The 20,103-nt window shown below is 38.7% G+C and overlaps 1 protein-coding gene across 18 annotated transcripts in view; it reads left to right on the forward strand.

Moving 5' to 3' along the window:
* Window positions 1–20,103, forward strand: part of LOC107500100 — a 523,620-nt gene that overhangs the window by 326,398 nt on the left and 177,119 nt on the right. For 12 of the 18 annotated variants that reach the window (XR_004952067.1, XR_004952071.1, XR_004952077.1 and 9 more), the window contains exon 4: window positions 6,759–6,814. The exons of 1 other annotated variant lie outside the window; for it this stretch is intronic. Coding sequence is in view for 3 of the 17 variants with exons in the window: in XM_036224749.1 (XP_036080642.1) it covers window positions 3,522–3,632; window positions 5,975–6,103; window positions 6,759–6,814 (296 nt within the window). In the remaining 14 variants the exon portion in view is untranslated. Of the gene's footprint in view, window positions 1–3,390; window positions 3,633–5,974; window positions 6,104–6,758; window positions 6,815–20,103 lie in introns of those variants that run through there. 5 more of the 18 variants (XM_036224749.1, XM_036224750.1, XM_036224751.1 and 2 more) reach the window with 3 other exon arrangements.

Consider the following 20,103-nt stretch of genomic DNA (forward strand, 5'->3'; position numbering starts at 1 on the left):
TCTAAACAGTCTCAGCCTTCCTCTATATGAGCTAATGGTGTCGTTAGTGAGCTGGGGCAGTGACCTAAATTACTATACAATAAAAAAGGAAGTAATGGTGTATTAGAGCAGTGATAACGATCTAACATTTATTGAACAATTACTATGCACCAGGCACTGTTCTAAATACTTACCAAGGACTTTTTTTTGCATCAGCTATATTTTTTCTCTCTCAAATATTTTTCTCTTAGACCACTTCGCAGCCTAAAAATACTTCTATGCAAGCATACTTGTATAAGTCTCATTCTAAAAGAGAGAAAGAAAACCACTATCTTTTCTGACTTTGCTTTCCTCTCAAGATACCATCTTATTTTCCTTTACAAACTTGCAAATTTCACCAAGTTTTTATTTTATGATAAAGTTTATTCCTCGGAATGTTTTTAAGTCAACAACGAAGTTGAGCAGAAAGTATGGAGAGTATCGCAAAACTCCTGTCACCACACACGCGACTATCAACACCCCCTACCACTGTGGTACGTTCGTTAAAATCACCAAACCTCCTTCGACATAGCATTATCACCTAAAGTCCATCATTTATCTACATTAGGCCTCGCTCTTGGTGTTGTACATTCTATGGGTTTTGACAAATATAGAATGACATGTATCTACCATTGTAGTGTCACGCAGCACAGCTTCACAGCTCTAAAGCTCTCCTGTGCTCTGCCTATTTATCTCTTCCGCCCTCTCCGTCAAAATCTTTAAATAGAGGACACCTTTTTCTTGAGCCTTTGATTTTTTCACATCATTTTCATTTTTTGATCCACTGCGCTTATTTCCCCTCATTTTTTTGAAACTGCCCTGGAAAAGGTCACCATTGACCATGACATTGACAGTTCGGTGGCTGTCTCCCTCCCTGCTGGTTACCACATTTGTCCTCCCTTCCAGAATAACATTATCCATCCAGTTTACCTAAGCTGGAAGCCTCAGGCCATACCCAATTCTCCCTCTTTCTCTCTCATTTGTTAATTTCATTTCCAAAATGTCTCCTGCATAAATTTCTCCTGAAAGAAAGGCAGCTTTTCTTGCTTTATAGGCTTCCATCACCTCTTCTCTGGACTATTGTAAAAAACTCCCAGCTTATTCTCATGCCAGCCTATACCCTGTCAGAATAACTTTCTAAAACTCCATTTTCTTCCTGGCATTCTCTGTTGGAAATATGTTGATAGTATTTCTTTCTGTAATATAGTATCTAAACTGCTCGGTTTGACCTTAAAGATCTTCACAATCCTACAAAGGTGCTACTTCCCCATTGTCACCTCTACCTCCTCCTCCTCGATGATCTCTCCTTCACCTGCACTGAAATGACCTGTGCCCTGCGCATGTGCACTTTCACTGCTCTGGGACTTTGCCTGGTCTTCTCTCTGGGTAAAAAGCCCTCTCTCCCTTATTCAGGTAGTGAACTTCCACTATCACTGAGGCATACTGCGAATGTTCCCTGCTTTCTGTCAATTTTTTCCTAACACTTTTAACATATTTTCCTCATCGAAACTGTTGTGTTGTGTTGTCATATTTGTCTATGTGCCTGATCTCTTCTCTTAAATGTGAGCTTTTGAGACAAGGAAATCTGCTTCATTCTATCTTACTCATTTCAATGTTTCCAGTACCTGGTATAGTATCTAGTACTTAATAAATTTGTATTGAATTAAGGCTATTGTGATGGTGTGAACAGAGCATGTTGTGAGCTCTGAGAAGGAACAATTTGCAGGATAACAAATATTTACAGAATATCTACTATGAGCCAGGCACTCTTCTAGGCACTGGACATAACAATGAACACATAGAGGACTATATTACACTTATGGGACCATAATATTCTACTCTAGTGGGAGAAGACAGATGCAGTGAGTTTGGCAGAGGACCAGTACCATGAATAAATGAAAAGATTAATAAATAAATATAAAAATATAAGACATAGGGAGTGGTACGGGCTACTGATCAACTGGGAAGTCCAAGACCCACCCAAAGGCATTTGTTTAAACTCACAATAAAGCCTCAATCATAGCAGCTACACATAACCTAGCCTACTGAACATAGATTTGGCCAGCCGACTGCTTCTTTGTGGTCTTTGTTGGAGAGACGTCTTAGTTCAAGATTCTGTTCCTTGAAAACGTAGGCAGAGGCAATAGATCCTTAAACTCTGACAGAATCTTTTTAGTTTTACTTTAGTTTACCTTGATAACAGCATCTCACTCTGTTTTATCCTCTTTAGTCTATGCTTGCAGCTTTATGACATTTTCTAAGCAGCCACAAAGTTATTCTGAGAAAATGGTCCATTTACATTCCTTAGAAAAAATACCCTTGTGTTTGGAAATCAAAGGCCCAACAATGAGAATGCAAAAGAACCATAAAAAAGAAAAAAAAAAAAGTGTGCGTGCTCTCATGCAAGATTTGAAAGTTTTGGTATATTAAAAATAACTTCTGTAATCATCCTTTTTAGGGGATAGGAGTATGAAGAATTATGCCATTAAAATGTGTAGGGATGGCTAGATGGCAGAAAAATAACATCATACTATTTTAAAGTTGAAAGGACACTTAAAGATAATTCTAGATTAACTCTCTCACTTTACAGACAAGGGGAATTAGTAATGTACCAAAAGTTGTGCACCTGAATATATTAAAATAGCATTAATAGTTGACCATTTATTTCTCCCTTACGTTAGTAGACAAGAGTTTCAAAGAGCAGAAAATCGAGGGCTCTTCCAACACATTGTGTTTCTTCAAATTTCTGTGACCTAAATACTCAGCTCTTAATAGGGAAGAGACCTATCACAGAGTTACCTGGAGATGGATTATAGCTGATAGGGGTATGTGAGGATGGCGCATGAAATGCTTTTAACTCCAACTTAAAAATTAAAGCAAAAGGCTTGCTGAATTATAAGTTCTGATAGTGTGTGGGAGAATAGTACTGTTTATCTATTATTTATTTATCCAATTATCTATTAAAATTTTCATTTATTCATTCATTCATTTATTCAAAAATGCCAAACCCTTATTATTACTTCTTAGCTAAGAGCTCTGGAAAACGTAGCAGAATGCAGCAGAATACTCCTCCCTCCCTGTGAGCTCATGATCCCACAGAGGAGCCACACGTGCAGACCTGTTATTCTTAAATGGAAGGGGAAGCCCACTCGGACGCTGACTACAGTTTGCTCCGCGTCAAGTGCTACATTGAAAATGCTGCTGCATCCTCCCTAGTCACCCTAACAGTACCGCCTGCATGCTGATGATCCTCTGAGGCATCTTTCTCCCTCAAGCAAAAATAACCTGTTTAGAAGATATTACAGAGAGGTGTTCTGCTTCTTTTGAAGTTATAATACCCGCCAAATGACGTACCGTGTCTCTGTTACACAGTTCCCGGAAGGATCAAGGCTCCTGAGTCATCAGGTGGCAGTCATTCTCTGCAGCCATTGGCTCCCAAGGAGCAGGCGTTTTCATCCATCTGCAGAGCAAAGAAGAATTCGCCACCTGCTTGAATCAACCGTATGTGTGTTGGTCGGGAGTTGTTACGAGACGTACCCCTGACAAGAGCCGAGGTGCCCAGCCAGCTTCCCTTTATCAGATGGGCCAGTGCCAATCATCATTGTTCTTGCAAGGTGATAGCAGGAGTTGTTCCCCGTTAGAAGATGGTGGCATTCTGGCAGGGTCACTGTGGTGTTAAGATGCATAGCATTTGTCAGGTTTGCCTAGGACTTCTGGAGGTTTAGTTATGAAACTTGTTAATTGAGCTATAAATATAGCTGCAGCCTTTGCCTTCCAGTAAGGCAGTGTGTTAATTTGGGTTTGGCAGGGGGATGGTGCAAGCTGCCAATGTTATGTTAGGATTAGTAACGTGCAGTACATTTTAACTCCACTTCCCCATGTGCCACGCTTTCCTCCTCTGTTTGTTATCTTTGTGAGGGAGAAAGAAGAAGAGAAAGCAAGCCCATTGTCATGGGCATCTTACGTTAGGGATATTTATCTGTGGGCCTTTGCACCCTACAAGTCTCCAAGTAAAGAGAGTTAGAAAGATAAATGAAGAAGATCATGTGCAGCACCCAGAAGGCTCGGCCACAGCCTTCTGCCCTGAGGTTAGCGTAACCACAGTTGCCAACAAAGGGTTATTTGCTCTTGCTTCCTCCAAGAAACTCATCCTTATATTTAGGACATCTCTTTGTACACTAAGGTGGAAATGAAAAATGATAAATATATTCTCTGTAATAAAAACATGTTCTTTTTTTTCACACACATGGAATTACACGTGGAATGGAGTGGGTTTGTTTGCTTATTTTCTCCTCAAATACTTACTCTTATAGGGTAAGTGTGTCGCTTGCTCATCCCATTGAGAAAAAAAAGTGAGGATTTTAAGCTGTACATGAAAACAACTTTGGTTGTACTTTCTGCTGGTAGAGAAAAGGAAAAGGTGCTACAGAAGCAATTGTCACCTTGCTTGTTTAGAGATACTTGATAAGGATTAGTTGAATAAACGAATGAATGAATGAATGAATGAACAAATGAACAAAAAATGAATGAGTGGGTCTCAATTAAGCAGAGTTTTCAAAGAGTGGCATTTGCAGATTATCCAGTCGGCCATGTCTGCTTTCTTTTCTTAAAACACATAAGTGACCTGGAAATAGCTTGTCAAATGTGAAATTCTGTTTGTTGGCAAGTTGGTAAGAAAGGAATTCACTTCCAGAAAAGTAGTATCAAATGTTTAATTTTTTTTTCTAAAGCACCTGGCTTGGGTAGGAAATATGAAAGAATTTAGAAGTCTAACATCCTGTGAAGACTGTTGATTTCATTTCCCTGGTTATGAAACGTTAGCAAGAGATCAGCATGAACTAAAAATTCTTTGTTTTTCATTCTACTTTTTCCTTCATTGCTATGTCTCTCACCTCTGATAAGTAGAAATTTTCACTCTTTTTTGTTATTGTTTAATTAGGGAACTATGTCTTTCTTTTTTCCTTTTTGGATTGAGTTCTAGAAATGAAGATGTTATATTATGGGTACAGAATTGTTCTCAACTCTAATGAAGATCGTGTTAATTTTTTTGTTTTACAATGAAACTGTAGCCTGCCTCAACTATACTAGCTGTTAACTGTATTTCCCTTAAGTCCTTTTGATTTTCACTGGAAATGCATTTTATAACCCATCTGGTAACCTTGCTGCTAACCAACAATTATCGTCTGACATCTGAATACAAAGAATTTGGGACAAGCTACAGTTGTAAATGGAAACTTTTAAAATGATTTCCCCCTTAATATATTCTTTACTGAAAAACATTGTGAAGAAATGATTATAGCCTCACAAAATTCTGACATGCTGGAAAAAATGGCTGTTCACTCTGAAAATTTGTACCAACTTAAGGATTGGGAAATTGAGAGCATAATAATAATAATAATAATAATAATAATAATAATAATAATAATAACGGCACAGGCTATGCCGGGCAGTCAACCTTTATTCCACTCCACCCCATTCACAAATTTGACACAGCTTGGACCAATATTAATTCCAACTGTTGGAGGTGGACTGAAAGTGGGTGCTATTCACAATGTGGTTACTTTGGAGACTGAAGAATCTGGAATCAAATTGATAGGATTATTAGAGTCTGAAACAGGGCTGCTATGGGCAGTTGTGGGTTTTTGTACTTAGGCACCAGGCCGAGTAGGCAAGTGTGGGCTGGAATCTAGCCCCGGTACTGCTTGCCAAGCTGTGCGCCCCAGCCTGGGGCTGCATCAGCTAGGAGGAAAGGCCTTTCTGTAGTTCATCTGCCAGGGTGGAGTGCCTTTTTGTAACTTGCACAAAGATGCACTGTGTGCTAGAGGTGGCTTTGGCTGGAAATAACTGTTGAGGGAGATCCTGCCTCTTTCACCACTATTGTGTATCTGCAACTTGCCTGGATTCTTGCAGGCCCTTCATTCACCTGCCCCCCCCCCCCCGCCCCCCATCTCCATAGGTGGGAAGAGGAGTGAATTATCTGATGAGTGGAACTGGAAGGAGAAACCAAGCTTGGATAGCTCTGCCCCTTCTGCTGTCTTTCTTTAGGGAATCAGCCACTGGCAGAGAACACATATCCTGCATGCAGGTGGGTGTAGGAGGTGGGGAGGAGAGCAGAGAGGCCTGACCCAAACCTGCGTCTCCAATTTTAGGAAGCTCACTTGCCCATTTTCCCCAACCTTGCTTTATTCAGTAAAAAAGATTGTAATTTACCTCCCCCCCCCCCCCCATATACATCTATCGGCTCACTCTTCTTTCTCATTTTTCAGTTGGTTAAGAATTCAGGAAGAGGGATGCTATTTACTGGGCTCCCATTAGGATCTTAGAGACCATACAATTCCCCATTTTCCCCCACACCCATACTTATAACAGCATTTTTCTTTCCAGCAGAAGCCATGAACTGGTGGGCCATTGGCCAGATCTACCCTGTGCCTTGTTTTGCTTGGCCCACAAAGTGTCTTTTGAAAATAACTGCACCAATATTTAAAAAGTGGAGATTCCATGTACACATCAAGATTTCTGGCCCTTCTTAAATAGTAAAATTGGAAAATCCGGCTACATTGGGCCTGCATCCCCACATGGCAACAATCACCTTGAGCTGTGCTCCCTTTTCCAAGGGGCATACGCTCTCTAGTTCTCTCTCCCCTCCACTCTCTGCTCGCTGCTGGGCTCAGACTGGGTGTTGGCCACTGTCTATCAATCCTCTCACACAGTTTTTGTTTTGAATGTCTCTTTATTTTTAGATCCTTTTCAAAAAGTCGATTGGGAAGACTCCATTTATGAAGACACCTGGGAGACAGTAAGTGTCTTTATGAAATCATAGATTTTTTTCATATGTTTGACGTATATTTTTTTCCTGGATGTTTCAGACATCCTGCTACCTATCTAGCTCCTATAGTCAGCTGGGATTTCTTTAGCATTTTTTAGAGAAAGTCTGTGTTTCTTTCAAACTAAAATCAATGAAAAGGAATTTGCTGCTTCCCTTGCCAGACCATTCTACCACATGGAAGCTCTTCCATATCTTAACCTGGTACCTGCCCCCTGCACTTTGCTCAATGATATGGCTCAGCCATCTGGTGTTAAATGAACAAATATCCTGCCGGTATTTCTTAGAATTGTTCACTAATATTTCTTGGTCTCCTTCTTCTGCATTTGGTAAAATGTCACTTCCTCCAAACTCCTAACATTAACCATGGCATGGTTCTTGACTGTAATAGACCCCTACTTCCACTTGGCAGTTCTGGTGGATCTTGAAGATCATTACTTTGTCTTATTTTCCATTTTATTGGGATAAAATTGCCTTTAATACATGCTTATCTATTTTCTAAATATGTGACAACTTTCTATCCTACTCAATTATAAGAAAACCTCTCTTAAGATAATTATTCTTATGGTCAGCTCTGCCAATAGCTGCAGAACAATCCAGAACAGTGTGAAATCTGCCTTGAAGCCAGAAAAAGGACAATGTGACCCATTCCTTATTTAAGAATATGTCACATTGGGCCTGTTTGCCATTTCATTTAGCCCTGTGTTGTTTCTAATAGGGGCACCAAGAAACATGTCATGGAGAACGCGATTGCTATTTGTGTCTGGGAAAAAGAATGGTTATTCTTCAAACCTCCCTTTGAGTTTCTGATGTGCTTGATTTTATCCACACTGTCCTTGAACTTGTTGGGGTATTTAGCTTTTATCTGTAACCCTAAACTTATTGGGGTAGGGGGTGGTGAGCTCTAAGGTTTCTTGACTAGTGTGCAAAGGGGTACTCCCTTTGTTGGACATGAATGATGCCTTCCGAAACTCAGAAACATCCTCTGGTTCTAGTGCTCTGATCATTTTATAGGCTTAAGGTATATAATCTTTGATTTCATGATCCTTTGCTGTCTTACCAAGAAAAGACTCTTTTTCCATTTGAGGGTTATTTATAAGGATTTTAAAACATTCTTAATAATACATCAGCATTAAAATAGTATATAATATATTATATTTTAAAAATAAATCTACACTCATGTATTCATCCACTTATCTATCTGAGTGTCTCCTTTTCTGCTTCTGCCTGAATGTGTGATTGGATGGTGTGAGGGTGGCAAGGAGGAACTAAAGGACAGCTACAGAGAGGAAACAAAATACCTGTTGCTTCTTTCTCCAAACCCTCCCCTCTCCCTAGCCCACATTTAGGCTAATGGAGAAATGAAGGCCTAAGATTCTAAAAATCTGGGCTCATCATAGGTATTTCAGTCGGAAAACCAGTTTGACTTCCTACATACTGATTTAACTTTGGGCAAGGTATAATAGAAAGAACTTGAAATTTTGCAATAAGAAGGTTCTAGTTCCAGCTCTGGATGTGGTTAGGACGTTTGGCTTGCCTAAGCCTCATTTTCCTGGCTTGTAGGATTTTTACTCCACCTTATCAACCTGATCCGAGTGTCAAAGTCAACATAGGAACATTGCTTTAAAGTGCACTGCTCTGAATGTGCTAAATTCAGTGTAGAGACATATTTTTAGGAAGGGGTGATTTTCCCAAAAACTTTTGGGGTGGCCTCAGTTAGTTTTTGCCCCTGCCATCTATCTCTCCCTCCATAACCCTTTACAGGGCACAATGTTAAATAGTATTAGTGAGGTTTGTCTCCCATACCAGGTAGTCTTCACTTCTCTCTCTGCTTCAAATGGAGTCACCTAAAGAATTCAATATTCCTGTGTCCCTATCTGGGCTTTTTGCTCAGTTTATGTAGGAAGTCTCTGAGGTCACAGGAGGACCTAGAAAAGCTAATGTCTGAGTTGACAGGAACTAGAGCCTCTGGCTGCACTTAGACATTGGACTTTTCTGGTATGGTTGCCTCAATGGGAGGACAGTGACACTCTGGGGACACCAAGGCATTAGAAAGTTACAGAAAGGATCCATGGATGCTGTGGGAAAAAGTTTCCAAGAGCTGTCAGCAGGCCATTTCTACACCAGAATCTCTTTTTTTTTCTTTTCTTCACAGTAAGACATGTCACTTCACTCCATCTCCCACTTCTGTCCCCAGGAATAAGTTTTTTTTTCTCAGACATTCATGATTTAAGGATCTGAAGTACAATACTAATAACAGGGCATTTGGTCAATAATATTTTCTTTGGGCAGGAACAAGTCATTTTCCAGTTTGTTTTCTGGCTTTTAGTGGCTCTGGGAACCTACTCTTAGGCCATGTGGAAATACACCTTTCTGTCAAGCTTTGGTTACTGAGGTGGGGATGCCTGTAAATTATTGCTGACATCTTATGTCTCATTTTTTACATGAGAATTATTTTGAAGTCAGACCAGCTATGTTGTGGATTGAATTGGTGATGAAAAAAGAAAGGATTCTAGGTCATCCAGTCAGTCCTTTCTGGGAAACCGGATTGTGGGTGAAGACAGGGTGTAAATGAATCAACAGATATCACCTTTTTTATGTGTCCTCCTATTTTAGGTTGAGTCGATGTAATCAGAATGTATAAGCTGGAAGGGAAGCCTTTGTGATCTATGCCTCAGATTTATTTCCACTCCCTGGAGTCGCCGCTTTGCTAACCTTGCTCTGCTCTGCATCATCCTTCATCCTTCCAAAGTAAATAAATGGAGTTCTCTTCAGCTTTGTTTCTTAATTAGCTATCAAAATTTGAGGTGTCCCCCAGACTTTGAAGGCCCCTCTGACACTGTTTTAAGAATGTGGAGGTTGCCCTTCTGTCCTTGACCGACTTGTCCCTCTTCCATCAGTGGTCTCCAGGACAGAGGCAGCAGCACACGCATTTTCTGCCCCGCTCCCACCGCGAGTTCCAGAGATGGCGGAGCCCCTGGCCTCTGTCTGTGTATAGAGCTGTCTGAAATGCATTCGGGATCTCTTGAGGTGAAAAGAGTTATATAAACAGAGAATGTTATTATGGATTCTTACTACAGATGGAAATGACTGGGTATTCTCAAAATAAATAACATTTCACATTTTTATAGATATGTAACATAATATGCATGTGTGTGTGTGTGTGTATTTATATTCTTTCCATCTTGAATACACAGCCTCTCCTTCCTCAGCACTTGGATAAGCCATTCATTTTGCCTCCTGCTTTTTTGATTCTCTTCTTAAGAATTCATTTAATTGTTGCCAGCATTTGGAGAGTTAGGATGAAGCGGTTATAGGCTTCCTGCTAGCTCCCGCCAGATAAGCCTGCCGTGGCTATAGCAGTTAGGAGAGCTGAATGCCGAAAACACTCAAGTTCTGTTTTTCCACTTCCCCTCTAAACAGAGATCAATCAGCTTGTGGCTCAGCATAATTACAAATGGAAACTTCCTAGAAGAGGTTCCCAGAGTTAAAGGATTCAGGGTAGGGCACCCAGATTTAGAAGTCACTTGTTTAGATATGTCCTTCTCCTCCTTTTACTGAACCTGTGTATTCATTTTCTTTGACTTCTGGCGGGTAAGCCTGCCATGTCATATTTGTACATTGATCTACTTTCAGTGAAATGAACTAGTGAATGTAGGTAAATGAGTGACTGGATTATCACTTTGATAACAGTGCCATTCCCCCAAGGAAAATCCAGAGTTATCAGGACCCTATGCCTGGGGTTTGCGAAAAAGAGCAAAGATGCCAAAGATGTATCCTGAGCCAAGGAGGAGGAAGGTTGGCATCCACAAGTCCAGGCAACACAAGGCAGACAACATCTGGCTTTGCCAACCCCACCTGGCTCCAATAAAGGACTGGCTAGCATCCTTGGCAGTGGCTGGTGGGAGAGGCAGACAGAAGCCAACTGCCCAGAGGCTGGCCAGTTCTGGTGGGAAGGAGGTGAAGGAAGGAGAGGTAGCTGGGTGAGAGGGCCTTGGGCCTCAGTTTGGTACTGAAGAAATGGCTGACTTGAGGGAATTCAGGCCAATTAGAGAGGGCTCCTTTCGCACTCCACCATCTGGAGATGCCTATAAGAGGACTGAGCCTATAATTGGGAAGTTTTTCTAAATAACAACTTCCAAATTTTAAGAGGATTTGATAAAATGTTAAACTAAGATTTGTTGAATGCCTAATACAAAAACAAGCTCTTTGATAGGTGCTGAGGTCAATAATAACAATAATCATAATAGTGTTAATAATAAAGTGATAATGATAATTGCTAACGTTAATGGACACTTATTAAGTGCCAGATATATGAGCCCATTTACGCTTCATGATCTTCTGTACGTAAAAACTATTGTTATGCTAATTCTTATTTTGGAATGAGGAAACCAAAACTTAGGCAGTTTAAGTAATATGTCCTGGGTCACAGAATTAGATGACATAGCTGGGGTTGAAAGCCAAGCATTCTAACTCTTAATCTCTATTCCAGACTATGTTGAAAAATATACGATCTGTACTTAAGGAACTAGTAGTCTAGTAAATAAGGTAGACATGAAAGAAAATACATAGTAATAATGGAAATAATTCCTCTATAATGCAGTCTGCTACAAAACAAATTCAGGTATAACATGATTCAATATCTGATTTCATTCCTGGCTTCAAACTCACCTATACTCAAAAATTAACTGCATAATAACTCAAGTTGCATTTTTAAGATTAAATTTTTTGGACTCTGTTTATAGTAATATGGAGGGGTAATATCACTATATAGGAATAGTAGCTGATTTGTATAGTATACTAATAGTAGCTAACTTTTATTGACTATGTACTATGCAGTCATTAATTTTAGGTCTTATAACCCTCCAGGAAAGTAAATATTACTACCCTTAATGAAGGCCATGAAGCTTAAATGATCTGTTCAGTGTTCATAGTAAAGAGCCAGAGTTGGGATCAGAATGAGGACAGAATGACTCCCAGTCCAATGCTTTCTTCACTATCCCATTCTGACTTCCTGTCTCCAGTAAAGTCAGATGGATGAAAAGACTGCACGTGACACGGTTACATGGAGGATGAAGCATGTTTAATTTTATGAAAGCAGTATGCATGGGGAAGAGGGAGCTAACATTTATTGAATTCTTCCTTTGTTCCAGTCCACTGTACTGAGCGAATACGTAGCTTGTATTCTTTCATTTAATTTTTGTAAAAACTAAGTCAAGAGTTATGGATGAATAGGAATTTTATAGAGAAACTGTGGGGAGGTGTGACTATTCCAGGCCGAGGGAACCGTATGGAAAAAGGTGTAGAGGCATGGAATGTTATTGTGTGTTTGGGGGAGTTAAGATCATCTCGGTGTTATGGAAGCATTAAAAACAGTGCAGAAATAGAGGACATGGTTGTGGAGGATGGAAGATGGTAGTGACCAATGATGAGGTTGTAAAGGTAGAACTGCAATGACATCCTGGAGGGCTTTGGGCCAAGGAATATGGATCAGGTGGGTGGCAGTAAAGAGAGAAACAAGTCCAGGTAAAAACTGAATTTCCCTAAAATATCTTGAAAAGTAGAGCTATTATCCCATTTCTTTTAAACCAGTAAGGAAACAAGTTCAGAGAGAATGATGAAGAACTTTAGCTAAAATCATTCAGTTTGTAATTAGTAGAACTGAACCTTGAAGCCACTTTTTTTGTGTGTGTGTGGCTCAAAAACCCACATTTCTGTTATGGTCCCACAATGCTATTGCTTGAAGTAGCCCATTTCCAGAGACTGGAAAGGAAAAGAGCAGAAAGCAGGTGGATGGAAAGGGCTCAGTAGCCCCAGACCTGCTCATCCAAGATTGCCCTGTTGCCAAAATAAATTGCTTTCTTCTTATAGATTATTATTAAAGTCTCTAATATACTGTTGCCACTATGAATTTTTTTAAATGACAATCAAGAAACATGACGTTGTACGATGGAGTCACAAGAGTATGAAGAAAATAAACACTTCAAATAAGGGTGGAACTTCCCTGACTTATTTCACTAACTAGGTTGGCACTCTTCTAAATTTAGAAAGTAGGGCTGCCAAGAATTGCTGGTGTAGGTCATCTATGCACAATGACACCCAGTGAGGACAAAAATCTTACCAGCAGTCCACTCGCCTTGCCTAGTCCCAGCATTGAGCAGTCTCCATCTGGAGTAAAATACCCATTTTTCTACCCATGCAAAAGTGCCATATGGGTTAGCAGAAGCCGCCCTGAGGAAAAAAGGAAGCATGAATAAATTGGCAGTTCCCATCAAAAGTTTGATCTAGTCTCTACATTTTATATCAAAGAGGAACACCTTAACCATTGTTTGCATAATTTGCATAAAGTAGTATTTAACCTGAGAATTAATGGTTCTTTCAACCGCTGGGCCAAATTGTTGTTGACCTTCCCACACATTGAGTATTCTTGATTGACACTACAGACAGTATTGTTTGGTTTTATTTTCTCTTTTATTTTATCCTATCAAGTATTGAAGGAGTTGTAGTACAGGATTTAGATAATTTACTTTTTTACTTATTAGTTGATTGAACTTTGCCATGCTAGTTACTGTCTCAGAACTCCACTTTACTCAACTTTGAGTTGGGCATAACAATATCTATGTCACAAGTGTGTTTAATGAGCAGTGCCTGGATAAAAAGTGGTCATAGTAGCATGCATTTATGTCATATGTTACACAGTAGCAGAGTCAAAGAACACAGATGTACCTTCACCCAACCTGGCTCGAAACTGCTATAATTCTAGATCCCACGAGTGACAGGTTTTCTCCAAGGACAAACAATGGGTTGTAGATTCGAAATGGGGAAGTCGTGAGGGAGATATAAAGACGTCTTCCAGGTGGCCAGACTCCATACTACCTCCAGCCTATATTTCTTTGTTAGCCTCAATTTGAAACTTTTTTTGGTTGAAATTTAATTCAACAGGGCACTTTTTAAAAATTAATATAACCTGTTATCTATAAAGCTACACATTAATATACATATAATATATATTTAGATTATACATTAATATGAGTACCTAAATTGTCTCCTTCAAGTCTTTGTTCAAATGCACCTTCACAGTGTGGTCCACAATGGCCACACGAAATAACATTTAACCTTCCCCACAGCACTCCTTCTCTTCCTTTCCTGCTTTAGTTTTTTTTTTTTTTCTCCTTCACATTTTTATTTTACCTTCTAATGCACCATTTAATTGTTATTTTGTTCATGTTTTGTTTCCCTCCCCTCACCAGAATATATGCCCATGAGAGCAAGGATTTTGATCTTTTATCTTAATAGCCTTTTTTCCAGTGCCTGGAATTTAGTGGGAGGTCAATAGTGAAAAAGGAAATTATATTATTGTTACTTTTCTCCCCTAATTTCCAGACTTGATAACTTATTCTACATAAACTTGTCAATAAAATGCTTTTTTTTTTGATAGTCAAGATACAATTCCAGATAAAGAAGCTCTAATTAGCATACTCAAAAATTTTACTTGACCCCTTATTTAAAGAAACAGTAATTTTTCAGTTGTCCAGAATGATACATTTTCCCTTGGGATAAGAGGCCTGAAGGTTGCCTTTGTCTATTTCTCGGAAAGAAATAAAATTAAAAGTATCTCTCCCATCTATGATTTTCTTCCCACAGTATTATTAGAGTCTTCTAAGATTGTAATGTCAATCTGAGGTATTGCCTAATAGATAGTAATTAAAGACTTAAATCTTGACACAAACAATGCAGTGACACTGCTCCGAAAGGGAAAAGAAAAAATAAAGTCCATCTGCTCTAAATCTCTCAATGTGAAAATACTTATTTCTAAATTGTCAACTTCATATATGTGTGTGTGTGTATGTTACTTTTAAAATAATGGTTATTTTGAGCAAGTAAGAGCTTTACTTTGTCATCTATGTATAACATTAGTATGAAAATAATGAGACTTGTTTGGTGACTTAACTGAGCCACTGAATTTTCAGATGTTAGTTAAATGGCTAAGGCAGACGAGGTGACAAAGATTTTTTAAAATCTTTTTTTTTTAAGTAATGTAATGGAAACATAAATAAATTACAGTATGTTTGTGTTAAAGAAATATTTACTAAGACAACATATAGATGTGTGTGGGTTGAGAGAGAGGATGGGTAGCTTTCTTACAGGGAAATAATAAAATGGTACATAATTCAAGATCACAGACAGCTTAATCACATACATATAAATAGAGGCAACCCGTTTTGTTTGTTGTCTTTTTTCTTTTATTCTGGAACATTATTTTGTTTAACACACACTATTTTTCTTTTCCTCTCCTTGAGTAACCAGTTTTCTATCCTGAGTTTGTGGAGTGGGGGTGGGGTGGGGTGTGAGAGAGATTTAAATATCAGTAAAAAAAATTGAGGAAGAACTGAGCTAGCTTTGTCTGCAGGTTATAGCCTGTGTTTTCTTATTTTTTCAAGTAGTTAAGTAAGATACAGCTGCTATGGTATCCAGAAAAAAGGAATCATATTTGCTGGTTATTGTGTGTGAGAAACATTTCAGCCTAAGCATAGTGAACTTCCTAGAACGCTACCCTCAGCTGATGGAAGCCGAACCTGTCTTGTAAGCAGTGCATATTATTGTATAAAATTTACTGCAAAGGGGAGTGATAGGAATAGAGAATGTATACAGTAGCTCTCTGTGTGCTAGCAGGTCTTTTCTGGGCTCCTAAATGTTAACTGGATGGTAATGTAAGTTATTACACTCATTAAATTAGGCCACAAACAAGTCAACAGTGATTCAGCAAAATGGCTTTGTTTGTATAGTGCAAGGAAGTCTGATAGATATCCAGTCACACATTTATGGCTAAATGGATGAAGATTTTAACATTACAGCCTAATAAAAACCCCATACTGTGTGATTAAATAAGAGGGAAAGCAGTAAAAAAGAGAACGCATAATGACGGTAACATGTAGGTCAGTTACAATTTAATTGTCATTGCTCTTCATTGCTAACATATCAATTCTCTGCTGCTTAGCTGAGCAGAAAACAACAACTTAACATGTACACTGGGCCCACTGACGAGTCGTCAAACCCCCACTTCCATCACCTGCTTTTGACTACTTCCTTAACAACCACATGAAGTCTTCCTGCTTTAATAGGATAATCTCGCTGAAAGCTCCTGCTGATTATTTCTTCCCATGCTCAATGCATCAATGATCAGTAAATTTACTTCACACTCTACATAGATGCTAAAATTAGATTGTTTGCATTACAACTTTCAATACTTCTGCAACAAGAAACACCTGCCTGCAGATTTATATTGTTTTGTTTAACGGTTTAAAATAAAGATAGCCTCACAGTGGCGATACCTTGATGTACTATATCCAAGGCGCACAATGGCTGATCATTTTTCTTACTTATCCAATTTGTACTGTATTTCTTGCCATATAAGGTACAGCTTCATTATCATTAATTGCAGCTTTAGAAAAACTGAGGAAGTATTTATTCTTGCCAACTTTGCTGCAATTTTACTTATTCAGTGGAACTAAGAAAGAGAAGGGGGGTATAAAAGCACCATATATTTAACTTTTTTCTGCCCTGAATCTGGATAATTCACACAGATCTCAAAGGGGCTTTGGAACCTTTTAAAAATGTTAGCTCTAAAGAATTGTCTGTCTAGCACACTTATGCTGATCTATGGTAAAGACTTAACCGAGTACATAACTGAACTATTAATTCAGGTGCCTAAGGTGACATTTTTTATCCAGCTTAGCACAGTCTATTCCATATAGAATAGAGTACAGCTCCTGTTATAAAAAATGATTCAGCAGAAGCTAGATAACTTCATTAGAATAATTAGAAACATCAACTCTTTTTTTCTCATTTCAAATCATTTTAATTCAGCTTTCTGGGAATCAGGCTCATAGACTTAAAAGGTATACTCTACTGCTAGATTTTCTTTCTTTTGTACCTCATTGTACACATCTAGATAGAATTATGTGTCATTTAAGGGCAAGAATAAGGGCCTTCTGTTCAAGATCATGAACAAGCAAAGCAAAAACTCTGGGAATAAGCTCTACATCTAGGTTGATGTCTATAGCAGCTTCTGAGCAATGGGAATTATTGGATTTGCCTTGGAGATTTGGGAAGAGCCTTGTGGTTACTTCTAAGACTGTCAGCTTATGAATCCCCAATTCTGATGTGAGGATCAGAGATGGATAGGTACTAATCCAAGGCTGTAATCACAAAGAAAACATTCAGAAGAGCCATGTTTCTTGTGTTCGTTTCTTTCTCCTTTATTCACTACAGAATGGGAAGTCTTTTCTTTGAGTTCAACCAGGGAGAAGAACAAAGTAGTACAATACTTTTGGTTTCCATGGTGCTCCTTATAAAGATTATGCAAAGTGCTTAATGAATAAGTAACTCTTTTCAACACTTTGCAGATGTGACACTTAAGAGATTTGGACAAAAATAACAATATGAATAAAAAGTTAACTGTGGTACTCCAAGTATCTGATTATCTGCATATAGCCCAGTCTACTCGACTATACCAGGAGACTGACTGTCTTCTAGTGATATCTTTGACATCTATTCTGATGTCCAGCATGGGCAGTTTTTTGTTTGTTTGTTTGTTTGTTTGTTTTTACCATCGTGGGTAATCATGCCTAGTAGAATTGATAACACTTACTCCCATCTAGGAAATGAATGCTAGTGACATGATGCAGAGGTCGCTCAACTAGGTAGGACATACTGCAGGTATGCCAGCAGCTGAGGGAGAAGGCGAAGGAAGCCCTATCATCTCAGAACTCTCTAGTCAGATTTGTTATTGGTAAAGGTTCCCTTCATCCTTTAATTTTACCTTATTAGTGGAGTGTTCATAGACATTTCTCACTGTCCCTGAAATAAATAAATTGTAAGTAAAGGACTCATTTCGCAAGTAACATATATTATCCAGGGGAGGATAAATGCATCGATTTTTCTATAAAAATGAGTTCTGTAGATTTACAAGTGCCTGGCTAGCTAAATATAGAAATGTGATAAATTCAAATTTACAATAGATTTAATGGCATTATCACCTGACTAATCCATTTAACTGTATTTTAACCTACCTAAAAATTACTTGAAGAAGGGTTGGAGGAAACATAATTTTCAGGCGATTTTAGATGATATTTTTAAATCATATTTTCCACTTGTCCAGTTTTTAAAACTTGACCAAAAATGCCATGTTCATTTTATCTTTGAATGAAAGAGAACTTGGCAAATTTCCTAACGACAAAATTCATTCAGTGACTTGAAGCATTGATTCATTATTCAGAATATTAACTATCTAGATTCTAGATATTACTTAGCTACTTTAAATGTTAAGGAAAATCGATGTTCTCTGGGGCCATTTTAGATGTGTTTTTCTCAATGCAGTAAGAGACCAGTGTCTAGGCATAAAATGAGGGAGCTAGAGCCCCACTACTCATTGTGCATACATGTGTGTGTGTGTGTGTTTGTGCGTGTGCATGAGCCCAATGTATGCTTGACTGGCAGGATGGACTACCACTTTCTCCAACAGCTGCCTTTTATAAGCTTATCTGAAACCTTGACACAATTTTTGGAAGCTCATTAGACTTAAGAGTGATTGCAAATGAAAGAGGATGCACAGTTACTCACTGACATTCATGCCTGCTTTTTAAATCTCATGCCGTATTGTTGCGGATCTTGATTTCACACTCAGATGCTTAACCCCACATTAATATGTGTCTTCTTCCCCAAGATGAACACGGTTGCCTTTTCTGTCTGGCATTATCATCCCCGCCAACAAAATAGATTGCGGGAAATTTAAAGGTAGGTGAACAACAATGATATCTCAAAACTTTAACCATGACTTTTTCATTGACTTTTCAAGGAAACATAGTGTTGAGTGCCTACCATGTACAACCCTGTGCCAGGCACCATGTAGATTCTTCTTGTGAGTTAGGTTTTCAAATAAAACAACAGATCCGTTCATCTCCCGGGGGTCATGCCAGTAGTCTATTTCTTTTTATCTTTCCTTATTAAATTATGTTTACCTGAATACATCAGGTTCATTTCACCTAGGCAGGATGTCCCATTAAGCATGACAAGTAGAAGGTTGCAAGATTAATGCCCTTCTTGAGCTTGAATTAGTGTGTCAGCATCTTTCCAGACTTGGGACTAGAGTATATAGTAAGTATACCATAATGGACCTTCGCCTCTAACTGAACTGCTCTAATATTATTCCTATAACAAGACTACTTTTAAAGAACCTCATTATTGGCTTCATTAGATATGTTACTTGCATCAGTGGCTGTAGTTATGCGTATAAAATAGGAGAGGTTAACATAGCATATTTTTTATGTATTATATGGCATACAGCTTGAAGTAGCCAAAAGGTTTATGGCGATGTAATTGGTAGTTAGTGTGAAATTTGTAAGACAAATAGACAATATCTAGGGTAACCCCTCTAATCCTCTTCTTTCAGTTTTTTACAGCCACCAAAGGGCCTCATTAAAACAGCAGTCAGCACCTTAGTGAAAAGATACAGTGCTTAGAGTGCCCAAATGTGACAGAAAATCTGCATTTTGTAAATCTGACACCTTTGATAGATTATACAGTGTGAAGCCATTTCTTCTAAGCATTATGATAACGCTCAAGGTTCTCTTCTGAAGCCAACTTTGCTATATTCACTAGTTATTACAAAGTGAAAAAGAGACAATTGAATAAAATGAAGCTTAGAAGATAGAGGGGAACCTTTTTCTATGGCACAAAGCTCTTTATACACAAACAGGCTGGAAAGCAGCTGTTGGCATTTCCAAGGACCCCTTAATATTGGGGGTAACATTCCTTTAAATACGAGGATGTTGCTAATGACTATGCCAGCATTTGTGTGCGTGGAGATGAATCAAACTGTGGAGAAATACATGGGAAAGATTGGCTTTTCATCTATTTTTATAAATAAATGTTTAACAGTACCCAGCTTAAGGGGATTAGTGGAAACCTTACTCTTTAGTTCATGAAAGAGAATTTTGAAATCAGAATGAAGAAGTCCAATGCAAATGATGCAAAACTAAGCAATCTCTCATTTAGTTCTTGGTGGCCGCCATAGTAGAGCAGGCCATATGAAAGTGATAATGAGTTTTAGAAGCAGAATTGTAGGTATCCTAAGCAAAGACTGCCTCCCTCCAGGTCTTTACCATAGTTCCTCCCAAGCCATGAGGAGTGTTCCACCTGGATCCTTTCACTCCAAATCTGGTTCCCCATGTCCCATTCAGAAAGATTTGTACAGACAACTG

The sequence above is a fragment of the Rousettus aegyptiacus genome, unplaced genomic scaffold (genome assembly GCF_014176215.1).
Source record: "Rousettus aegyptiacus isolate mRouAeg1 unplaced genomic scaffold, mRouAeg1.p scaffold_m13_p_7, whole genome shotgun sequence".
NCBI classification, from domain to species: Eukaryota; Metazoa; Chordata; class Mammalia; order Chiroptera; family Pteropodidae; genus Rousettus; species Rousettus aegyptiacus.